This window comes from Salmo salar, chromosome ssa03 (assembly GCF_905237065.1).
Source record: "Salmo salar chromosome ssa03, Ssal_v3.1, whole genome shotgun sequence".
Lineage (NCBI taxonomy): Eukaryota > Metazoa > Chordata > Actinopteri > Salmoniformes > Salmonidae > Salmo > Salmo salar.
Genome location: NC_059444.1, coordinates 35,321,803 through 35,343,135, shown reverse-complemented (window position 1 = coordinate 35,343,135; position 21,333 = coordinate 35,321,803). Strand labels below are relative to the sequence as shown.

The window sequence follows — 21,333 nt, the reverse complement described above, 5'->3', positions numbered from 1 at the left end:
TCCAACGTTCATTTGGTTTGCTAACAACAATCAGGCTCTAGTCTTGTTGGGTTTGTTTACGTTACGTCCATACGTCCAATGCCCTAGCCAATCATGAATCGCAGAACAAGTAGGCGGGACTCAAATCAACCAATGGATGCAACGAACGCCATTCGTTTCCTAGGATCGTCACTAATTACCACAAACAGAAAGTCATAAACTCCACCTATTTTTACAATGTATCTTATTAAAATCAGATTTTAAACCTAACCCTAACCACACTGCTAACTGTATGCCTAACCCTAACTTTAAATTAAGACCAAAAAGCTCATTTTTATTTTCATACGTTTTTACAATTTAGCCACTCTGTGGCTGTGGTAACTAGTGACAACCGTTTTCTACAGAGAGCATCAGCTGTTGAATAGCAGTAGCACAAAACAAAAGGCACGGTAGTGAATGAAGGTAAAAAAAAAACAACAACATTTAATTCGAAATCTCACCATACCAATTTAGCTAGATACTTCTTGATCATATGATATGTGTCTTGGGTTTGAATTTGCTTTCCATCTTCGCAATTCTAACTACCTGGCCAAATTAGCTAGGTACAGTAGCTAACTTGAACTTGTTCTGTTCAGCTTGCTAGCATACTGTAGATACCAAAGGTTGTGTTGCTAACGTTATCTAGCTACTGTTCTTTAACTCTGAAGTGAAGGTCAGAATGGATCAGCTCAGCTAGAAGCTAATGGTAAAAAGAACACGCACTGTTTGTAGCCTGACAATACATAATATTAGAAGAAATAGCTAGTCATTGATTGAGACAAATGGAACAGTTAAATGTTGCCTTGGACCGGTTAGTTAAATAAAATTCGACTGTAGCAATACGTGCATTATATTGTACACTGATGTTGTCAGTGTCTATCTTATCGTATGCTGTCTATGCAACAATATTTTTCATAATTTCCTTGTCATTACAGTTGTCTAGTGTATTTTATTAGAAAATGAGAATGGGATTATTATAGGCAAGCAGTCATGGAAAAGTAGTCATGTAAGCCTAACCATAAAGCCAGTCCTCTGATCCACCAGAGCCATGTCTTCTGAGGATCCCTTCCAGGACTCTCTAGATGATGATCTAGACGGCTTCTCAGAGCCTGGGAGAGGGAGCAGGATACGCAGCAGTGTCTACACCAAAACCCCAGAGATGGAGAGTAACTGGTGAGGTCCATGACACACACACACACACACACACACACACACACACACACACACACACACACACACACACACACTAGCCCGCAAACAGCTTTCAGTGTGGATCCAACTGATTTCTAATCCTCTCTCTTTTGTCGTTATACTTAGTTATGGAGACTATGGCGCCACCGGGGGCAAAAGTCCCCTGATGAAAACATTGATGGATGCAGAAGCAGCGGCCAACTCTGCAGCCGTACAGCTCATGTCGTTCAAGGAGACTCTGGAGGATGATTTTGCCGTATGTGAAGTCCTTTGGAATTGATGTGCTTACGGTGTACCTGTCTTTTATTTTGAGATGCACAACATGATATCAAAAATGTTTAATTCGTTAACAATTGTTAATGTATCCAAAGCTGAATTGAATTCATCCTTCTATTATAAAGGACTCGAGACACTCTGCCTCTGATAACCGGCGGATGTCAAGGCAGAGAGGCCTTCTGCTGGAGAAGTTGGAGGTTTTTAAAGGGATTAACAAGTCTGTTCGACAGCAACTCAAAGACCTGCAGGATGCAGAGGTTGGTTTTATCAACCAGTTAGAATCTGATGGCTAATGACTACTACTTTGGAGGACTGTCAGGTTGCAATTTATAAGGGGGTCATGCTTATGACAAGTTTTACAGTGCATTATAACAGCAACATAATGCATTAAACTGTACCTGTGGACTAAAGTCAACTGCAACTTTGTCTTTTTAACTGTTGCTTGAAATAACATGATTTGACTACCTCTTTTTGTCTCCTTTTTATTAGGCATCTCGAATGGAGACAGACAAACACATTGATCTCTTACTAAAGAAGCTTACGCAGGCTGAGTGTGATAATCTGGTAAATTGCTCCTCATTTGGGTAAAAAAAAGAGAACTTCAGACACTCCAGACCTGTATTTAAACACTGAAAAGTTGACATAGCTGTGCCAAGGCTGAAGATTTTATATGCTCTGCCAACATGTTATACATTTTAGTCATTTAGCAGACACTCTTATCCAGAGCGATTTACAGGAGCAATTAGGGTTAAGTGCCTTGCTCAAGGACAGATTTTTCACCTAGTCGGCTCGGGGATTCTAACCAGCAACCTTTCGGTTACTGGCCGCTCTTAACTGCTGGGCTACCTGCCGCCCAGAGGGTAGGGTAATTCAGTGCAGTAGTTCAGATGGCTCAATGGGTTGATACATGGTGCTAGCTAGATTTAGGTTGGGGATTTGATTCAATCCTGTGTGGGCCACATGTACTGAACTTGTGTGCTAACTTTGTAAGACACTTGGGATAGAAAAGCATCTGCTCCTGTTCACTATACACATTTGTCATTTTACAGTTGTACTGTGAGTAAGATAAAATGTTTTTGTTCTTTTGTTTTCACCAGCATTTGAAAAGAAATTTGAATGATAAAGAAAAAATGGTGGATGAACTGATGGGTTTGCGGAAGAAAGAAATGGTAAGCTTTGGCCTTTAATTTCACATGAAATACAGTCACATCTGAAATTATTGGCACCCTTGATAAAGATTAGCAAAAATGACTGTATAAAATAAATAATACGGAGCTTTATTTTATGCTCCAAAAAATTGGGAATTTATATTATTTTATACAATTGCAATACAATACAAAAAATAAATAATTATCATATGCATTAACGTTCTACTTTTTAAGTCAATCTCAGCTTAAGGAACTGTATTGTGGCCTTTCATGGGTTCCTGTTTCACTGGGGTATAAAAATGAGGTAACACGGATGTAAAATCCATTTGTCATCCATCACCAAGGGGAAAGGCAAAGCACTCACAAATGAAAAGAGAAACATTATTGCAATCAGGCAATAGGTACAAAAAAAATACTGGAAAAACTAAGATATCACTATTAGGGCAACAATTAAGAAGTTTAAATTTGCCTTCTAGAGGACCCAAGTGCATCTTGTCCCCACACACAGTGGGGAAGATGGTTCGGGAGGCAAAAGAAGTCCAAGGGCCAGTGTTGGAGAATTACAGAATGCATTGTGGAGTCACAAAGTCTCCAAATCTACAATTAGACAATTGCTTCCAGTGGTTCTGGGGCCCTTGTCAACGGCATCATGAACTCTACCAAGTAGTAGGTCATTTTAGCCAAAAACCTGGTTGCCTCTCTTACCACAAAATCAACATTTTGCAATGGCCATTTTCATTGAAAACCTGTGGTTTGAATTGAAGGCAGTTCATAAGCACAGACTGAAGGATATCAAGGAACTGGAAAGATTCTATATACATTTACATTTCAGTCATTTAGCAGACACTCTTATCCAGAGCGACTTACAGTAGTGAATGCATACATTTCATACATTTTTTCCCCCGTACTGGTCCCCCGTGGGAATCGAACCCACAACTCTGGCGTTGCAAACACCATGCTCTACCAACTGAGCCACACGGAAAGAAGGAATGGTTGTTCTAAGATCCCTCCCAATGTGTTCTTCAATATCATAAGACATTATAGAAAAGGGCCAACCACCCTTATCCTTGCAAGCAATTCTATTAATGTAAAATAATATAATATTTTTTTTTATATGAGCATACAATATATAGTATCTCACTATTTGTATTTATTGTATACAGTGTTGTTTGCTCATCTTCATCAAGCGTACCAATCATTTTGGATGTGACTACATTTTGTGCATGATAAAACACATCGACAAAGGTATAAATCATACTGTACAAAAGCGGTGCCCTCACACCATCTCTTTCTGCTTTGATGCTCCACAGGAGAACACAGAGAATGCGGTCCATGCCACCAAGTCTGTGGAGACCACACGTGCTCACCTGCAGGGCCAGCTACACAGCAAAGAGGCCGACAACAACCGTCTCACCGTGCAGCTCCGGGTAACGCACAAGTTCAGCCGTCTGTCTATTAGTCAGTCAATCAATCACTATATTGTCCGAGTTGGGAAAGGTGTATTTCTAAGCCTTAACCCTTCTGTCTGTAGAATAAGACACAGGTAAAGTAATGGACGTAGTTTGCGGTCAGTATTATGCTTCCAGCCTGTGTGTGTGATGTCTGGGACAGTTGGGAAGAAAGACAGCAAAAAGTAGACATTTCTGTTTCACAAAGAATAGTGGGCAATAGTCTTCTACAACCCATTCAAGACGGACGTTGTCCATGAGTGAAATCCTATTTGTTTTCACCAGGCTAGAGATAAGTATTTAGATATGTTGAAAGCTTAAACAGTCAGTGTTTGTTCCCTGTCTTCCTTTCTCCCAGGGTTTGGAGAGGAAGCTGACTGAGCAGAAGCTGGAGATAGATGGTCTGAGGGGGGAGATCTCCAGTGTGTCTGAGAAGGCAGAACAGGAGAAAGAGGGCCTGAAGAAGGCCACCCGTGCCCAAAAACAGAGGGCCGAGAGGTTCGAAGCTGCTGTGGATAAATGTTACACTCAGCTGAGGGAGAAGGTATGTATGGGTAATGTTGGGAGTCAGTTTGGTGGTCATCATTTTCTCTTCACCAGGGTTCTGTTCTGGCTGGAGAACATGTTTTGAAACCAGGAGAAACTACATGAACTTTGCCAATAATACCACAGCTTTTTTAATTGTATTTTTGTAATACTTTTGATTTATTGGTTATAGATCACAACAGAATCACAACAAGGATATACACATTTAGCCTTAATTTCTCATAACAAGAATAGACTGACGAGTTTCTGAAGAAAGTCCTTTGTTTTTTGCCATTTTGAGCCTGTAATTGAACCCACAAATGCTTATGCTCCAGATACTCAACTAGTCTAAAGAAGGCCAGTTTTATTGCTTCTTTAATCAGGACAACAGTTTTCAGCTGTGCTAACATAATTGCAAAAGGGTTTTCTAATGATCAATTAGCCTTTTAAAATTAAAAACTTGGATTAGCTAACACAACGTGCCATTGGAACACAGGAGTGATGGTTGCTGATAATGGGTCTCTGTACGTCTATGTAGATATTCCATAAAAAATCTGCCGTTTCCAGCTACAATAGTCATTTACAACATTAACAATGTCTACACTGTATTTCTGATCAATTTGATGTTATTTTAATGGACCACAAATGTGCTTTTCTTTCAAAAACAAATCTAAGTGACCCCAAACTTTTGAACGGTAGTGTATATACACATAGTCCACAGAAGTTTCTTCAACTACCTTCTGTGATGTGATTAGAGCGATGTTGATTGCCTTTTACCGATCGCTCATCATCTTCAACCATCAGTGAATCCATGTTACCGAGTCCACCAAATGCATTGTTTTCAACAACAACAAAAAATGTTCTAATTAAATAATATATTTGTCCTATTGTAAAGTGTACACTAAAGGCCAAAATGGGCAAACTTGCAATGTATTCGATGCTTAAGTAGTCTAAAACCAGATTTGCCCCAACAAAGCAAAGCCTACCTGCATGTGGTCAACTATTTCAGCACCGTTTTGCGCTGCTCTGAGACAAGCACAGGGACTGGTCTTGATAAATCATGAGTTTTTTTTTATTTTAACTGATTCTCCGTTTTTGTTTTTGTTAGCCTATAATTAGGGTGAGGAAATGTTAGGATTATTTTGCTCTTAATAGCCTTCTCCTGACCGGTCACATTGTACAGCACCATATTTTTCGTTTTTCTAGGAATACATTTACATTACATTTACATTTACATTTAAGTCATTTAGCAGACGCTCTTATCCAGAGCGACTTACAATAATAGAATAATAGAATAGAAACACCATAATATTAATCAAAGTAATTAAGCTACATTTCTTCAAATCAATCCCATATACTATGTTCTTACAAAAAAAGGTTTTAAATTCTCTAGTACAGCCAATATACAAAAAGTCTAATGCTTCTCGAAGATGCCCTGTGGTGGTCTTAACTAGCATTAATGGCAACAATGGCTGACACTTATCTAACGTGGCATAGAATTCTGAGGCAGCCTGCAAAGTGTGCTGCAGTATGTTGCAACTTTACAGGAAGAACCACTGTAGGTAGGCACATCAGCTTTGACATCGGTTTTGCACATCGCGTTAAACTAGACATCGGGCCCATGCCGATTTGGCATCTTTAGCTAATATCGTCCGATTCCAAAATGCTTACCGATATATCGTGCATCCCTAAAATAAAAAAAATAAAAAATCTAAGCAATCTACACACAATACGCCATAATGAAAAAGCGAAAACAGGTTTTTTGAAATGTTTGCAAATGTATTAAAAATAAAAAACAGATACCTTATTTACATAAGTATTCAGACCCTTTGCTATGAGACTCGAAATTGACCTCAGGTGCATCCTGTTTCCATTGAACATCTTTGAGACGTTTCTACAACTTCATTAGAGTCCACCTGTGGTAAATTAAATTGATTGGACATGATTAGGAAAGGCACACACCTGTCTATATAAGGTCCCACAGTTGACAGTGCATGTCAGAGCAAAAACCAAGCCATAAAGTCGAAGGAATTGTCCGTAGTGCTCCGAGACAGGATTGTGTCGAAGAACAGATCTGGGGAAGGGTACCAAAATATTTCTTCCAGCATTGAAGGTCCCCAAGAACACAGTGGCCTCCATCATTCTTAAATGGAAGAAGTTTGGAACCACCAAGACTCTTCCTAGAGCTGGCCGCCTAGGAAAACTGAGCAGTCGGGGGAGAAGGGCCTTGGTCAAGGAGACTCGATGCTGTAATCACTGCCAAAGATGCTTCAACAAATTACTGAGTGAAGGGTCTGAATACTTATGTACATTTAATATTTCTGTTTTTTTATATATATACATTTGCAAATTAGCTTTGTCATTATGGGGTATTGTGTGTAGATTGAGAGAAAAAAACAATTTCATAATTTTTTGAATAAGGCTGTAATGTAACAAAATGTGGAAAAAGTCAAGGGTTCTGAATACTTTCTGAAGGCACTGTATATCATTAAGAGTTTTCTTAGGTGCCACTGCTTTAGTAAAAACTTCTTACTTGTAAAACAGTTCTGAAGGTTGTACTTTTTTGATAGATTCTCAAATGTATCTATCCCCTTATCTGTAAACATCTGATACCTGGTCAGTCTTTTTTCAGCCCATCATTTAAATGTATCACCAATTATACTTGGTTTAAAGTCTCTGGCCATTACAATTTCTTGCAGGTAGAACAGGTCTGTTTGGATGCTTTTTGTTTTGGTGATCTTTGTCCAGACCTTTATGTTATTTATACAGGTATTTTTCGATCTTCCTAGTGTGTGTGTATTGATTGTTTTCATAAATATAGTAGCACCTTTTGGTTTTGTCATTTGTTGGATTTCCGTCTGTCTCCATTTAGCGGTTGATGCTGGGTTCATCCATACAATAATTGATTTTAGTTGGTCGGCCTAGTCCCCCTGCTTGTTGTATGTTTGATTGTTGTAAGTTTGACGCAGGCTTTTCTTGCTCCCCAGATGAATTTCCTCAGGAATGTGTCCCACCGTTTAAAAGTGTTTGGAATAATAGTTATTGGTTTGATTCTGGAACAAGAATACACATCTAAGGAGAACGTTCATTTGAATAGTTTTCAATTCTTCCTGTTATTGTTAAAGGTACTAATTTCCATCTTTGTAGGTCCTGTTTATGCTGAGTTACCAGTGTTCCTAAGTTATACTGATGTAGTTTCATCAGATCTTGGTGTTTCAGTTTATTTTGATCCCATTTATGTTTAAACTTAGTTTTGATGTCTTGGGATATTGGTTGACCTACCGTCATTCTGTCTGATTTCACTGTATTTAGTCTGTACTGAGATACGACACTTGTTGTACTTAATCCGTAGCGGTGGGGACTGACAGGTAGGTTTGCTCAGTAGAGCATCACATCGTCTGTGTACATTGCTAAGTTGTGTTCTTCCTGATCGATCTGTAGACGTTGTATTTTCTGATTGTTTGTTATACACTGAGTGTACAAAACATTAGGAACACCTTCCCTTTTGCCCTCAAAACAGCCTCAATTCGTCTGGACATGGACTCTATAAGGTGTCAAAAGCATTCCACAGGGATGCTGGCCCATGTTGACTCCAATGCTTCCCACAGTTGTCAAGTTGTCTGGATGTCCTTTGGGTGGTGAACCATTCTTGATACACAAGGGAAACTGTTGAGCATGAAAAACACAGCAGTGTTGTAGTTCTTGACACACTCAAACCGGTGCGTCTGGCAACTGCTACCATATATAAAATGAAGATGGAAGGCTTTTTTTACTTTTGCTACGGTGTTCCCTACTGAACGCGACCCAGGTATTCCATTGTTCCTTGCCAGTGACAGCAAACTGATTTCTGTTATGTGGCATGATGACATGTAGGATGTTCAGCTGGCGGAGGCTTGTTCAGAGAGGGACACATGGAGGAGACAACAGGAGCAGAAGACAAATGCGAGAATTCTGCTTGATGCACAGATAGGACTACTGAAAGGGTATGTCATTTCTCATTTTGACCTGGACACAAAAAAGCCTGGCATATTGTTAATCCAGATCTTTGAGGCAATCAATGTTGTTCTTTTAATCTTTAAAGCTTTTCAGATTTTCTCCTCACAGAGAGTAGAAGTGGGCAAGTGGCAATTGCTTATTGATGTTTCGTTACAGCCAAATAGCAGACATTACTGCAAAGCTACAGAAGAAGAGGGAGGAATTCACTGCTGCAAACGAGGTCTTACTGCTAAAAGTGGAAAAACTCAGCGCTGAAAACGGAGACATTGGCCTTGAGAACGCAACCCTCAAGGTAGGACAATTAAACACCAATATAGACCCTTTCAGTTGTGTGTGCACCAACCAAAAACGATTGATTTACTTCACCCTGAGCCATAGATTAGCCCCAAATTATCTAAACTACCACATCTGGAAACAAATGTTGTAAACTTACATCTAATTGCTTAGATAACAAACCTACCTCTACTGCTTTTTCATTTGTGTACCTTTTCTGTTTATTGTAGCATGTCAAATTTCTTCCCACATTTTGCATTTTACATTTGCATTTTGGATTTGAGATCAAATGTTTCATATGAGGCGACAGTACAGAATCTCACCTTTTTATTTGAGTGTTTTTTCATGTATGTTTTACCATTTAGAATTGAAAACACTTTATATGTCTAGTCCACCCATTTGAAGAAGTCATAAGTATTTGGACAAATTCACATATAGTGTAGTAAAAAGTTTAGTGTTTGGTCCCATATTCCTTGCTCACAATGACTACATCAAGCTTGTGACTACAAACTTGTTGCATGCATTTGCAGTTTGTTTTGGTTGTGTTTCGGGTTATATTTTACCCAATAGGAACTGCATGGTGAAGGTAAGATTAGAATATGTTTTTGAACACTTCTACATGAATGTGCATGCTACTATGATCATGGATAATCATGAATGAATCAGTGAATAATCATGAGTAGTAAGGCTTACAGAGGTAGAAATAGCATACCCTCTGAAAATGCTAACCTTCCCTGTTATTGGTAATGATGAGAGGTTAGCATGGTTAGTTGTGACCTTCTCACTCATTATTCATGATTCATTCTTGATTTTTCTTAATCACGGCATTATCAGGATTCATTTACATGTGTTCAGTAACATCTTACCTACTCACTTAGATGGAATTACTCATCATGCAGTTCCTATTAGGCAAAACATGATCTAAAACACAACTACAAATCTCACAAGCTTGACATAGTCGTTGTGTGGCAGGAATGCCGGACCAAATACTACACTTTTGATCACTTTAGTACACTTTAAGGGAATTTGTCCAAATACTTATGACTTCTTCAAATGGAGGGACTAGATATATAAAGTGCTTCCATTTCCAAACAGTAAAACAGATATGTATGAGAATACACTCAAATAAAATGTCGCCTGATCTCAAATCTAAAATGCTGGAGCCCAGAGCCACATTTTAAAATGTCAGCATCACTGTCCGAACACATATGGAGGGGGAGTGTATGTATGAATATTAGTATGTGGTTTGTTCCCACCATGTTCAGGATTCTATTTTGTGTATTTATCTCTGGTTCCAGGCGTCCATCGTTGAGTTGGAGCTGCAGCTGGTCCATTCTAAAGCAGCGCTGAAAGAGGAGAGCACCGTCTCACAGGAGAGGAAAGACCAAGCAGAACAGTATCAGAGTCAGGCAGGGATCCCGCGCCCCACCACACTTCCAAGTTCCCATACTTACTAAATCCGATACAAATGTATTGAGAGACTAAAAGGTAAGGCAGCGGCTGTCTGTTTTATTCACCTCTTATTGCCTCACATCTCTCAGGTGGCAGAGCTTCAAGTGGAGGTAGAGGATCTGAAAATAAAGTTGGAGAGTTTTCTGAGGGAAGCAGAGAACATCAGAGAAGGAAGAGATGCGGAAGTGAAGAAGGTAAAGTCTTCTGGTGGCTACATTAAAATCAACGTTTCTTTGTCACGTAGGCCAAATACAACAGGTGTAGACCTTGCAGTGAAATGCTTACTTACAAACTCTAACCAAAAGTGCAAAAAAGGTATTAGGTGAACAATAGGTAAGTAAAGAAATAAAAACAACAGTAAAAAGACAGTGAAAAATAACAGTAGCGAGGCTACATACAGGCACCGGTTAGTCAGGCTGATTGAGGTAGAATGTACATGTAGATATGGTTAAAGTGACTGCATATCTGATAAACGGAGAGTAGCAGTAGCGTAAAAGAGGGGGTGGTGGGTGGCGGGACACAATGCAGATAGCCCGGTTAGGCAATGTGCGGGGGCACTGGTTGGTCGGGCCAATTGAGGTAGCCTGTACATGAATGTATAGTTAAAGTGACTATGCATACAGTGAGGGAAAAAAGTATTTGATCCCCTGCTGATTTTGTACGTTGGCCCACTGACAAAGAAATGATCAGTCTATAATTTTAATAGTAGGTTAAGTTGAACAGTCTGCGACAGAATAACAACAACAAAAAATCCAGAAAAAAGCATGTCAAAAATGTTATAAAATTATTTGCATTTTAATGAGGGAAATAAGTATTTGACCCCTCTGCAAAACATGACTTAGTACTTGGTGGTAAAACCCTTGTTGGCAATCACAGAGGTCAGACGTTTCTTGTAGATGGCCACCAGGTTTGCACACATCTCAGGAGGGATTTTGGCCCACTCCTCTTTGCAGATCTTCTCCAAGTCATTAAGGTTTCGAGGCTGACGTTTGGCAACTCGAACCTTCAGCTCCCTCCACAGATTTTCTATGGGATTAAGGTCTGGAGACTGGCTAGGCCACTCCAGGACCTTAATGTGCTTCTTCTTGAGCCACTCCTTTGTTGCCTTGGCCGTGTGTTTTGGGTCATTGTCATGCTGGAATACCCATCCACGACCCATTTTCAATGCCCTGGCTGAGGGAAGGAGGTTCTCACCCAAGATTTGACGGTACATGGCCCCGCCCATCGTCCCTTTGATGCGGTGAAGTTGTCCTGTCCCCTTAGCAGAAAAACACCCCCAAAGCATAATGTTTCCACCTCCATGTTTGACGGTGGAGATGGTGTTCTTGGGGTCATAGGCAGCATTCCTCCTCCTCCAAACACGGCGAGTTGAGTTGATGCCAAAGAGCTCCATTTTGGTCTCATCTGACCACAACACTTTCACCCAGTTGTCCTCTGAATCATTCAGATGTTCATTGGCAAACTTCAGACGGGCATGTATATGTGCTTTCTTTGAGCAGGGGGACCTTGCGGGCGCTGCAGGATTTCAGTCCTTCATGGCGTAGTGTGTTACCAATTGTTTTCTTGGTGACTATGGTCCCAGCTGCCTTGAGATCATTGACAAGATCCTCCCGTGTAGTTCTGGGCTGATTCCTCACCGTTCTCATGATCATTGCAACTCCACGAGGTGAGATCTTGCATGGAGCCCCAGGCCGAGGGATATTGACAGTTATTTTGTGTTTCTTCAATTTGTGAATAATCGCACTAACTGTTGTCACCTTCTCACCAAGCTGCTTGGCGATGGTCTTGTAGCCCATTCCAGCCTTGTGTAGGTCTACAATCTTGTCCCTGACATTCTTAGAGAGCTCTTTGGTCTTGGCCATGGTGGAGAGTTTAGAATCTAATTGATTGATTGCTTCTGTGGACAGGTGTCTTTTATACAGGTAACAAACTGAGATTAGGAGCACTCCCTTTAAGAGTGTGCTCCTAATCTCAGCTCGTTACCTGTATAAAAGACACCTGGGAGCCAGAAATCTTTCTGATTGAGAGGGGGTCAAATACTTATTTCCCTCATTAAAATGCAAATCAATTTATAACATTTTTGACATGCGTTTTTCTGGATTTTTTTGTTGTTAGTCTCTCTCACTGTTCAAATAAACCTACCATTAAAATTATAGACTGATCATTTCTTTGTCAGTAGGCAAACGTACAAAGTCAGCAGGGGATCAAATACTTTTTTCCCCTCACTGTATATGATAAACCGAGAGTAGCAGCAGCTTTGTCTTAAAGGGATAATTCTGGATTTTGGCAATGAGCTGGCATGCTAGTAGATAACCATAGACTTCCAGTCATTGCGCTAAAGCTAGCTAGCATTGGCTCGCAACACTACCTCTAACTTCCTTCATACTGGACACCGAGACATAAAATGGTATCTACAAGTTCATCTGACTCTAGGGAAGTAGATAAAGGGCCTCGTTGCCAAAAATCCCGAAGTATCTCTTTAAATTAGTTTGCGTCCTTCAAAATGAAAGCAGAGAGGGCTCACTCAACAGAATAGAATATCAAATTGCTTGAAATAGTTTGAAACACAAACACTACTTGGTTCAGTAAAATTCGAATGAATGTGATATCCTGTGTTTTGATATTTGTTTACTAACGTTTGTAGTTGTTTCTGGTCTTTCTGGTACCCATGCATTGCTTCCTAAAGGCTTTGCCTATGCTGTTAACAATTTCAAAGTGCACTGTGTACAGCTTCACATTTATCCTCGGCGTAAAAACCAACGTATGCTGTCATTTAGAATTCAGTGATCACTGAGGTTCCCTGGTCTGCATCCTAACTATGGTTCAACTATCGACACGTCAGTTTAACAGGGCTGGAACTTAACTGCTGCTTCTAATTAAACCACATTTTCTGAAAGCCTTCAAATGATTCTCTCTGAGGAAAACCCCCCCCCACATCAGTGGTGAATGGCCATGCCCTGCTTCCGCATACATTACCTATGCTTCAGTAACCAGTCAGGGTCCAGTCGGTGAAAGCTACTTAGAGAGGTGCAGCCAATCAGTCATTAACATTTCTCTGCTCCCCTGCCTTGCCGGCCTGCACGCCCCTCCCCCGGGACCCCAGGTGAGGCTGGAGCTGGAGGGGCGCGTGAGGGAGCTGGAAGAGTACCCCGAGTTACTGAGCACCGCGGAGCAGAGTCTGGCGGAGTGCCAGGACAACCTGAGGCGCTCAGAGAAGAGATGTGCAGACAAGGCAGAGGCCATTAGACAACTGCAGGTTAAGGTGTGCGTATAGCAGTAAGACCGAATGTAATTTTGTAGATGGATAAGTAAGCACTGAGGTGGTGAAGCACAGTATCTACCACCAGATGTCAGTCAAACCCTATGTCTGGTTTCCCACTATACTGTTAGATTTATATCTCAATGTTATTATAGTGCATCCCCCGGTCCTGCTTTGAGTTGGTGTTGAGGTTTGTGATTGGATGTACTTGGATTGCAGTAAAATAAAGTTAGGTCGAAAGCCCTATGTGCCCCTTTTGTAGTTTGTGTGTTCGTAAAGCTGTGATGGTCACCTTAAACTGTTTTAAATGTGCTTCTATGGATGTTTCGGCACTGTTCAATCAACGCTTGCCTTTTTGAATGTTGCTCATATCACCGTTGCACAGTGTTGTGTGCTGTGTTGATGACTTGATAAGCCAATGTAATTTCAGTAATTGCATGGTGCAACTCGTTCTGGTGTTGTACTGTATATGTTTGAACCCTCGTTCAAGTCCCCATTTAGTCAAGACTATTCAACTGAACATACATTCAGCATCTATGATATCATGGAGTCATAGTCCAGCTACATTTTTTTTGCCTAACCACACGGTATGATTATTGTGCGTCCAGGTGGGGAGACAAGGGGAGAAGATGAGGTCGTCGATGGACATGAAGGAGTCTATCCACGAGGCCAACTCACAGCTACGGCAAAAATTGGATGCTCTTCAAAAGTAACATTTTATTACTTTCTCTTTTGAAAGAATTAATACCTTCTTCCATTTGCTTTTTGGTTTTCAAACTAGATTCCTCTGTACTTCTCATGTCAAAGTACATTAGTGACATTGAAGATATATTGTATTGTTTTTTTTTTATACATTTTTAAGCCTGCCCTGGGTGAATTCGGAAATGTTCTGAAACGTTAATGCACTGCTTATGACTGGGTATGGGTTACGAATGTGTTATGAATGTGTTCCTTATGTATTGCCGATGATGTATCCCAGGCAGATGGAGGAGCTTCATGGGGAGAACCAGGAGCTGGTCCGTAGGCTGGCAGGACAGGAGGAGGCGCTACACTACAGCAGCAGGCAGCTAGAACAGCGCTCAGCAGACTGCCAGGCTCTCAACAGACAACTGGAGGCAGCAGTGGCCGATGTCAGGCAACAGGTACTCGGGGGTTAAAGTTCCTCGTAAATTAAACAAATATATATATATATATTGAAAAGGACTGGAATTGGTCAAACTTGGAGTTTAAAACATGTACAAAATGATCCTATTTCCTTAAAAGCATGATGTTCATTATGCAGGTTAACCTGGCCCCAGACAATGGATCTGAGATCGGCCTAAGTTTCAGTCATGGGATTCTTTTTTGCTTTAACCCCTAGGTTACTGTATGATAGCTCCTGGATAGGATATTTAATGTGTGGATGTGAACAGTATTTAATGCTCATACACTCAGCATATGATTTTATTCAAATCTGTTGTATGTGTATATAGAAGCAAATTCAAATGCTCAGAATAAAGGTTCATATTAAGTGGAACCAATGTTCCCCGACGGGAATGGAAAGGCACGGAAGCGAATTGAAGATGGTGTTTTTTAGGGGATGAGTTTCTGTCGATTGTGTGGTTTTTCTTTTTGACACATCTCATCATCTTTATTTCTGTCATGCCAAGGTTTCCAAAGTAAAAGACAAAGCAGTCTCCAGAGAAAGTTCCCTTCAGACCAGAATCCTGGAGCTGGAGGCTGAGAAGAGCAGAAAAGAGAATGAGCTGAAACATATGAAACAAAGCAAGCAGTCAGTAAGTACCAGACACAATCACATACAGTGCCTTCAGAAAGAATTCACATCCCTTGACTTTTACCACATTTTGTTGCGTTACAGACAAATTTAAAGTGTATTACGTTTTTTTGTGACTAGCCTACACACAATACCCCATATTGTCAGTGGAATTATGTTTTTCGACATTTTTACAAATAAAATGAAAAGCTGAAATGTCTTAAGTATTGAACCTCTTTTTTTATGGCAAGCCTAAATAAATTAAGGAGTAGAAATGGGCTTTACCAAGTCCCATAATAAGTTGCATGGACTCTGTAATAATAGTTTAACATCATTTTTGAATGACAACCTCATCTCTGTACCGCACACATACAATTATCTGTGAGGTCCCTCAGTCGAGCAGTGAATTTCAAACACAGATTCAACCAAAGACGGGAAGATTTCCAATGCCTCACAAAGAAGGGCACCTATTTGGTAGATTGGTAAAAATAAAATAAAAAGCAGACATTGAATATCATTTTGAGCATGGTGAAGTTATTAATTCCACTTTGGATGGTGTATCAATACACCCAGTCACTAGAAAGATACAGGCTTCCTTCCTAATTCGGATGCCAGAGAGGAAGGAAACCGCTCAGTGATTTCACCACGAGGCCAATGGTGACAGAGTTTAATGACTGTGATAGGAGAAAACTGGGGATGGATCAACATTGTAGTTACTCCACAATGCTAAGCTAATTGACAGGGTGAAAAGAAGGAAGCCTGTACAGAATTAAAAAGATTCCAAAACATGCATCCTGTTTGCAACAAGGCACTAAATTAATACTGCAAAAACTTGTGGCAATACACTTTTTGTCCTGAACACAAAGTGTTATGTTTGGGGAAAATCCAATACAACACATTAATGAGTACCACTCTCCATATTATCAAGCATAGTGGTGCCTGCATCATGTTATTGTAATCGTTAAGGACTGGGGAGTTTTTCAGGATAAAAAGAAACAGAATGGAGCTAAGCACAGGCAAAAACCTGTTTCAGTCTGCTTTCCACCAGACACTGGGAGGTGAATTCACATTTCAGCAGGACAATAACCTAAAACACAAGGCCAAATCTACAAAGGAGTTGCTTACCAAGAAGACAGTGAATGTTCCTGAGTGCCCGAGTTACATTTTTTACTTAAATCTACTTGAAAATCTAGGGCAAGACCTGAAAATGGTTCTCTAGTAATGATCAACAACCAATTTGACAGAGATTGAAGAATTACAAGTAGTGACTCAGGGGTGTGAATACTTATGTAAATTGAATTTAATTTTGAGTACATTTGCTAAAATTTCATAAAACATGCTTTCACTTTGTCATTATAGGGTATTGTGTGTGTGTAGAGTGGGGATATTGTAGCTATGATAGCCTACTGCAAACCATGTGACATTTTCCCCCATTTCCCTCAAAGCTAATGAGAACACAGTACATTACTTTTTTTGGTGCCATACAATACGCAATGAATCAGACCAGTTTTCTACACTGCTCAAAAAAATAAAGGGAACACTTAGACAACACAATGTAACTCCAAGTCAATCACACTTCTGTGAAATCAAACTGTCCACTTAGGAAGCAACACTGATTGACAATAAATGTCACATGCTGTTGTGCAAATGGAATAGACAACAGGTGGAAATTATAGGCAATTAGCAAGACACCCCCAATAAAGGAGTGGTTCTGCAGGTGGGGACCACAGACCAATTCTCAGTTCCTATGCTTCCTGGCTGATGTTTTGGTCACTTTTGAATGCTGGCGGTGCTTTCACTCTAGTGGTAGCATGAGACGGAGTCTACAACCCACACAAGTGGGACAGGTAGTGCAGCTCATCCAGGATGGCACATCAATGCGAGCTGTGGCAAGAAGGTTTGCTGTGTCTGTCAGCGTAGTGTCCAGAGCATGGAGGCGCTACCAGGAGACAGGCCAGTACATCAGGAGACGTGGAGAAGGCCGTAGGAGGGCAACAACCCAGCAACAGGACCGCTACCTCCCCCTTGTGCAAGGAGGAGCAGGAGAAGCACTGCCAGAGCCCTGCAAAATGACCTCCAGCAGGCCACAAATGTGCATGTGTCTGCTCAAACGGTCAGAAACAGACTCCATGAGGGTGGTATGAGGGCCCGACGTCCACAGGTGGGGGTTGTGCTTACAGCCCAACACCGTGCAGGACGTTTGGCATTTGCCAGAGAACACCAAGATTGGCAAATTCGCCACTGGCGCCCTGTGCTCTTCACAGATGAAAGCAGGTTCACACTGAGCACATGTGACAGACGTGACAGAGTCTGGAGACGCCGTGGAGAACGTTCTGCTGCCTGCAACATCCTCCAGCATGACCGGTTTGGCGGTGGGTCAGTCATGGTGTGGGGTGGCATTTCTTTGGGGGGCCGCACAGCCCTCCATGTGCTCGCCAGAGGTAGCCTGACTGCCATTAGGTACCGAGATGAGATCCTCAGACCCCTTGTGAGACCATATGCTGGTGCGGTTGGCCCTGGGTTCCTCCTAATGCAAGACAATGCTAGACCTCATGTGGCTGGAGTGTGTCAGCAGTTCCTGCAAGAGGAAGGCATTGATGCTATGGACTGGCCCGCCCGTTCCCCAGACCTGAATCCAATTGAGCACATCTGGGACATCATGTCTCGCTCCATCCACCAACGCCACGTTGCACCACAGACTGTCCAGGAGTTGGCGGATGCTTTAGTCCAGGTCTGGGAGGAGATCCCTCAGGAGACCATCCGCCACCTCATCAGGAGCATGCCCAGGCATTGTAGGGAGGTCATACAGGCACGTGGAGGCCACACACACTACTGAGCCTCATTTTGACTTGTTTTAAGGACATTACATCAAAGTTGGATCAGCCTGTAGTGTGGTTTTCCACTTTAAAATTGGATTTCAATTGATTATTTTTGTGTGATTTTGTTGTCAGCACATTCAACTATGTAAAGAAAAAAAGTATTTAATAAGATTATTTCTTTCATTCAGATCTAGGATGTGTTGTTTAAGTGTTCCCTTTATTTTTTTGAGCAGTATATTTTAAATCATAGTGGTACATACTGTACACTTGTCAGGTCAATGGATTGATTCCTTGGTGAATGAAATCATGTTGAAAGTGTTGATAGTAATAACTGTCGTTTTGAGTTTGAGCGTGAAGCCTTATTGTCCTATGTATATGAGCATATTTTAGCAGACTGTTGTTTTTACCTTGACTGCACTGCAAATGTCCAAATTTGGACAATAAAGAGATTGATTGGTTGTGTTTGCTCTGCAGGCTGAGAAGCAGTTTGAGGTGCGTCTAAAGGACCTGCAGCTCAGCCTGGACCAGTCAAAAAGCCACAAACAGAGCATTCAGAACTACGTAGACTTCCTCAAAAACTCTTACGCCACCATGTTTGACGAGGGACTACCACAGGCACCGTCTAGTTTTGGATCGTCCTACTTTTTAAAATGATGATTACTCCGGTATGTGTGTTTTGCGGTATGTTAGTGTTGTTGGTTCAATCATGTACAATATATGAGCATTATTTAAGAATGTATTTTTGGAGAAGCAATGAATCTGTACATATACATTTTATGTTCGATAAAGAAGTCCATGTAAATGTTTATATAGATAATCTAATACTTTTTTGGTCCATTTATGAATCAAATTTCAATAAAGTTTATAATGGCCTATTGTACAGACCATTTTCATCACAGAATCAAATGACAGAACCGCCACAGCCAATGTGTTTTTCTCTAGTCTTAAGTTTGTATATCACTCTTCGTGCTGTGCAGGATGTGGGAGCCTCTGAGAGCCAGTTTCATGGCCTGTTTGGGATTTCACTGTATCCAGGGTTTTGCTCAGGAGTAGTCTGTCAACACTTTGTTTCCTCTCCTCCTAGCGTTATGCAATCTGATGTAATGCCAACATCTGAAAACAAGGTACAGTTGCTTCAGTTGTCAGGCCTGGTTTCATCACAGGATCTCCAGATATATTTACTATTTTCTACATTGTAGAATAATAGTGAAGACATCAAAACTATGAAATAACACACATGGAGTCATGTAGTAACCATAAAAGTGTTAAATAAAAATATATTTTCTATTTGAGATTCTTTAAAGTAGCTACCCTTTGCCTTGACTGCTTTGCACACTCTTGGAATTCTCTCAAACAGGTTCATGAGGTAGTCAGCTGGAATGCATTTCAATTAACAGGTGGGCCTTAACTTAATTTGTGGAATTTCTTTCCTTAATGCGTTTGAGCCAATCAGTTGTGGTGTGCCAAGGTAGGGGTGGTATACAAAAGAGCCCTATTTGGTAAAAGGCCAAGTCCATATTATGGCAAGAACAGCTCAAATAAGTAAAGATAAACTACTGTCCATCATTACTTTAAGACATGAAGGTCAGTCAATATGGAAAATGTCAAAACTTTGAAAGTCTCTTCAAATGCAGTCGCAAAAACCAAGCGCTATGATGAAACTGGCTCTCATGAGAACCGCCACAGGGAAGGAAGACCCAGAGTTACATCTGCTGCAGAGGATAAGTTCATTAGAGTTAACTCCACCTCAGATTGCAGCCCAAATAAATGCTTCAGAGTTCAAGAAACAGACACATCCCAACATCAACTGTTCGGAGGAGCCTGCATGTATCAGGCCTTCATGGTCGAATTGCTGCAAAGAAACTACTAAAGGACACCAATAAGAAGTGACTTGCTTGGGCCAAGAAACACGAGCAATGGACATTAGACCGGTGGAAATCTGTCCTTTGGTCTGAGTCCAAATTTGAGATTTTTGGTTCCAACCGCTGTGTCTTTGTGAGACGCAGAGTAGGTGAACGGATGATCTCCGCATGTGTGGTTCCGACGGTGAAGCATGGAGGAGGAGGTGTGATGGTGTTGGGGTGCTTTGCTGGTGACACTGTGATTTATTTATAATTCAAGGCACACTTAACCAGCATGGCTACCACAGCATTCTGCAGTGATACGCCATCCCATCTGGTTTGCGGTTAGTGGGACTATCATTTTTTTCAACAGAACAATGACCCAACACACACCAAGGCTGTGGAAGGGCTATTTGACCAAGAAGGAGAATGATTGCGTCAGAGTGCTGCATCAGATGACCTGGCCTCCACAATCACCCGACCTCAACGCAATTGAAATGGTTTGGGATGAGTTGGACCGCAGAGTGAAGGAAAAGCAGCCAACAAGTGCTTAGCATATGTGGGAACTCCTTCAAGACTGTTGGAAAAGCATTTCAAGTGAAGCTGGTTGAGAGAATGCCAAGAGTGTGAAAAGCTGTCATCAAGGCTGTCATGATGACATCTCCATGTTTAACATATTCAGGAACGTCAGCTGACAATTTGATGACATCTCCATGTTTAACATACTCAGGAACGTCAGCTGACAATTCCACAGGGAGAGACGAGAAGCTTAGCTATCCCAAAAAGAAACGGCATAGGGTGGCTACTTTGAAGAATCTAAACTATATGAACACTTTTTTGGTTACTACATGATTCCATGTGTTATTCCATAGTTTTGATGTCTTCACTATTATTTTACAATGTAGAAAATAGTGAAAATAAAGAAAAACCCTTCAATAAGTAGGTATATCCAAACTTTTGACTGGTACTGTATGTAAAAGACAATAAAAAAAACAACTCAACAAACGTAGCAGCAACGTGAATCACAGGATGCTTCTTTACTTCCCCTCTTGGCCTCTTTCTGTTTCACTTTTGATGTGTTTATGTGAACCAGGATATTGAGTTGTAGAGGTTTTTGGGGTATACTGAAAGGCCTCCAGTTTTAGTAACTTGCACTCAACTAGACTGGCCTACCAACAGGAACCTTGGCACATCTCATTGCTTTGTTACATAAGCTTGACTTGACATGTGTGATGACATCCAGGAACATTTGTTCCTCCTTGTAACAGTCAAAGATGGACAGTGGCATTCCCACTGGCCCTAATCACCGTGTTGCCTTTCACTGACTATTAGAT

At 41.0% G+C, this 21,333-nt stretch overlaps 1 protein-coding gene across 2 annotated transcripts; it reads left to right on the top strand.

Annotated features, from left to right (window-relative positions):
• The first annotated feature begins 214 nt into the window (after positions 1 to 214).
• Positions 215 to 19,031, top strand: LOC106600419 (outer dense fiber protein 2). 2 transcript variants are annotated; one of them, XM_014191743.2, is made up of 17 exons: positions 215 to 441; positions 1,063 to 1,191; positions 1,336 to 1,465; positions 1,611 to 1,742; positions 1,975 to 2,049; positions 2,583 to 2,654; positions 3,944 to 4,060; positions 4,440 to 4,625; positions 8,480 to 8,589; positions 8,759 to 8,894; positions 10,174 to 10,284; positions 10,417 to 10,521; positions 13,431 to 13,589; positions 14,195 to 14,295; positions 14,566 to 14,728; positions 15,236 to 15,361; positions 18,633 to 19,031. In XM_014191743.2, the coding sequence occupies exons 2-17, from the start codon at positions 1,067 to 1,069 to the stop codon at positions 18,810 to 18,812; spliced, it is 2,028 nt and encodes a 675-aa protein (XP_014047218.1). In that variant the 5' UTR covers positions 215 to 441; positions 1,063 to 1,066; the 3' UTR covers positions 18,813 to 19,031. The 2 variants fall into 2 exon arrangements, with proteins under 2 accessions (XP_014047218.1, XP_014047221.1); XM_014191746.2 differs by lacking the exon at positions 13,431 to 13,589.
• Positions 19,032 to 21,333: the final 2,302 nt, after the last annotated feature.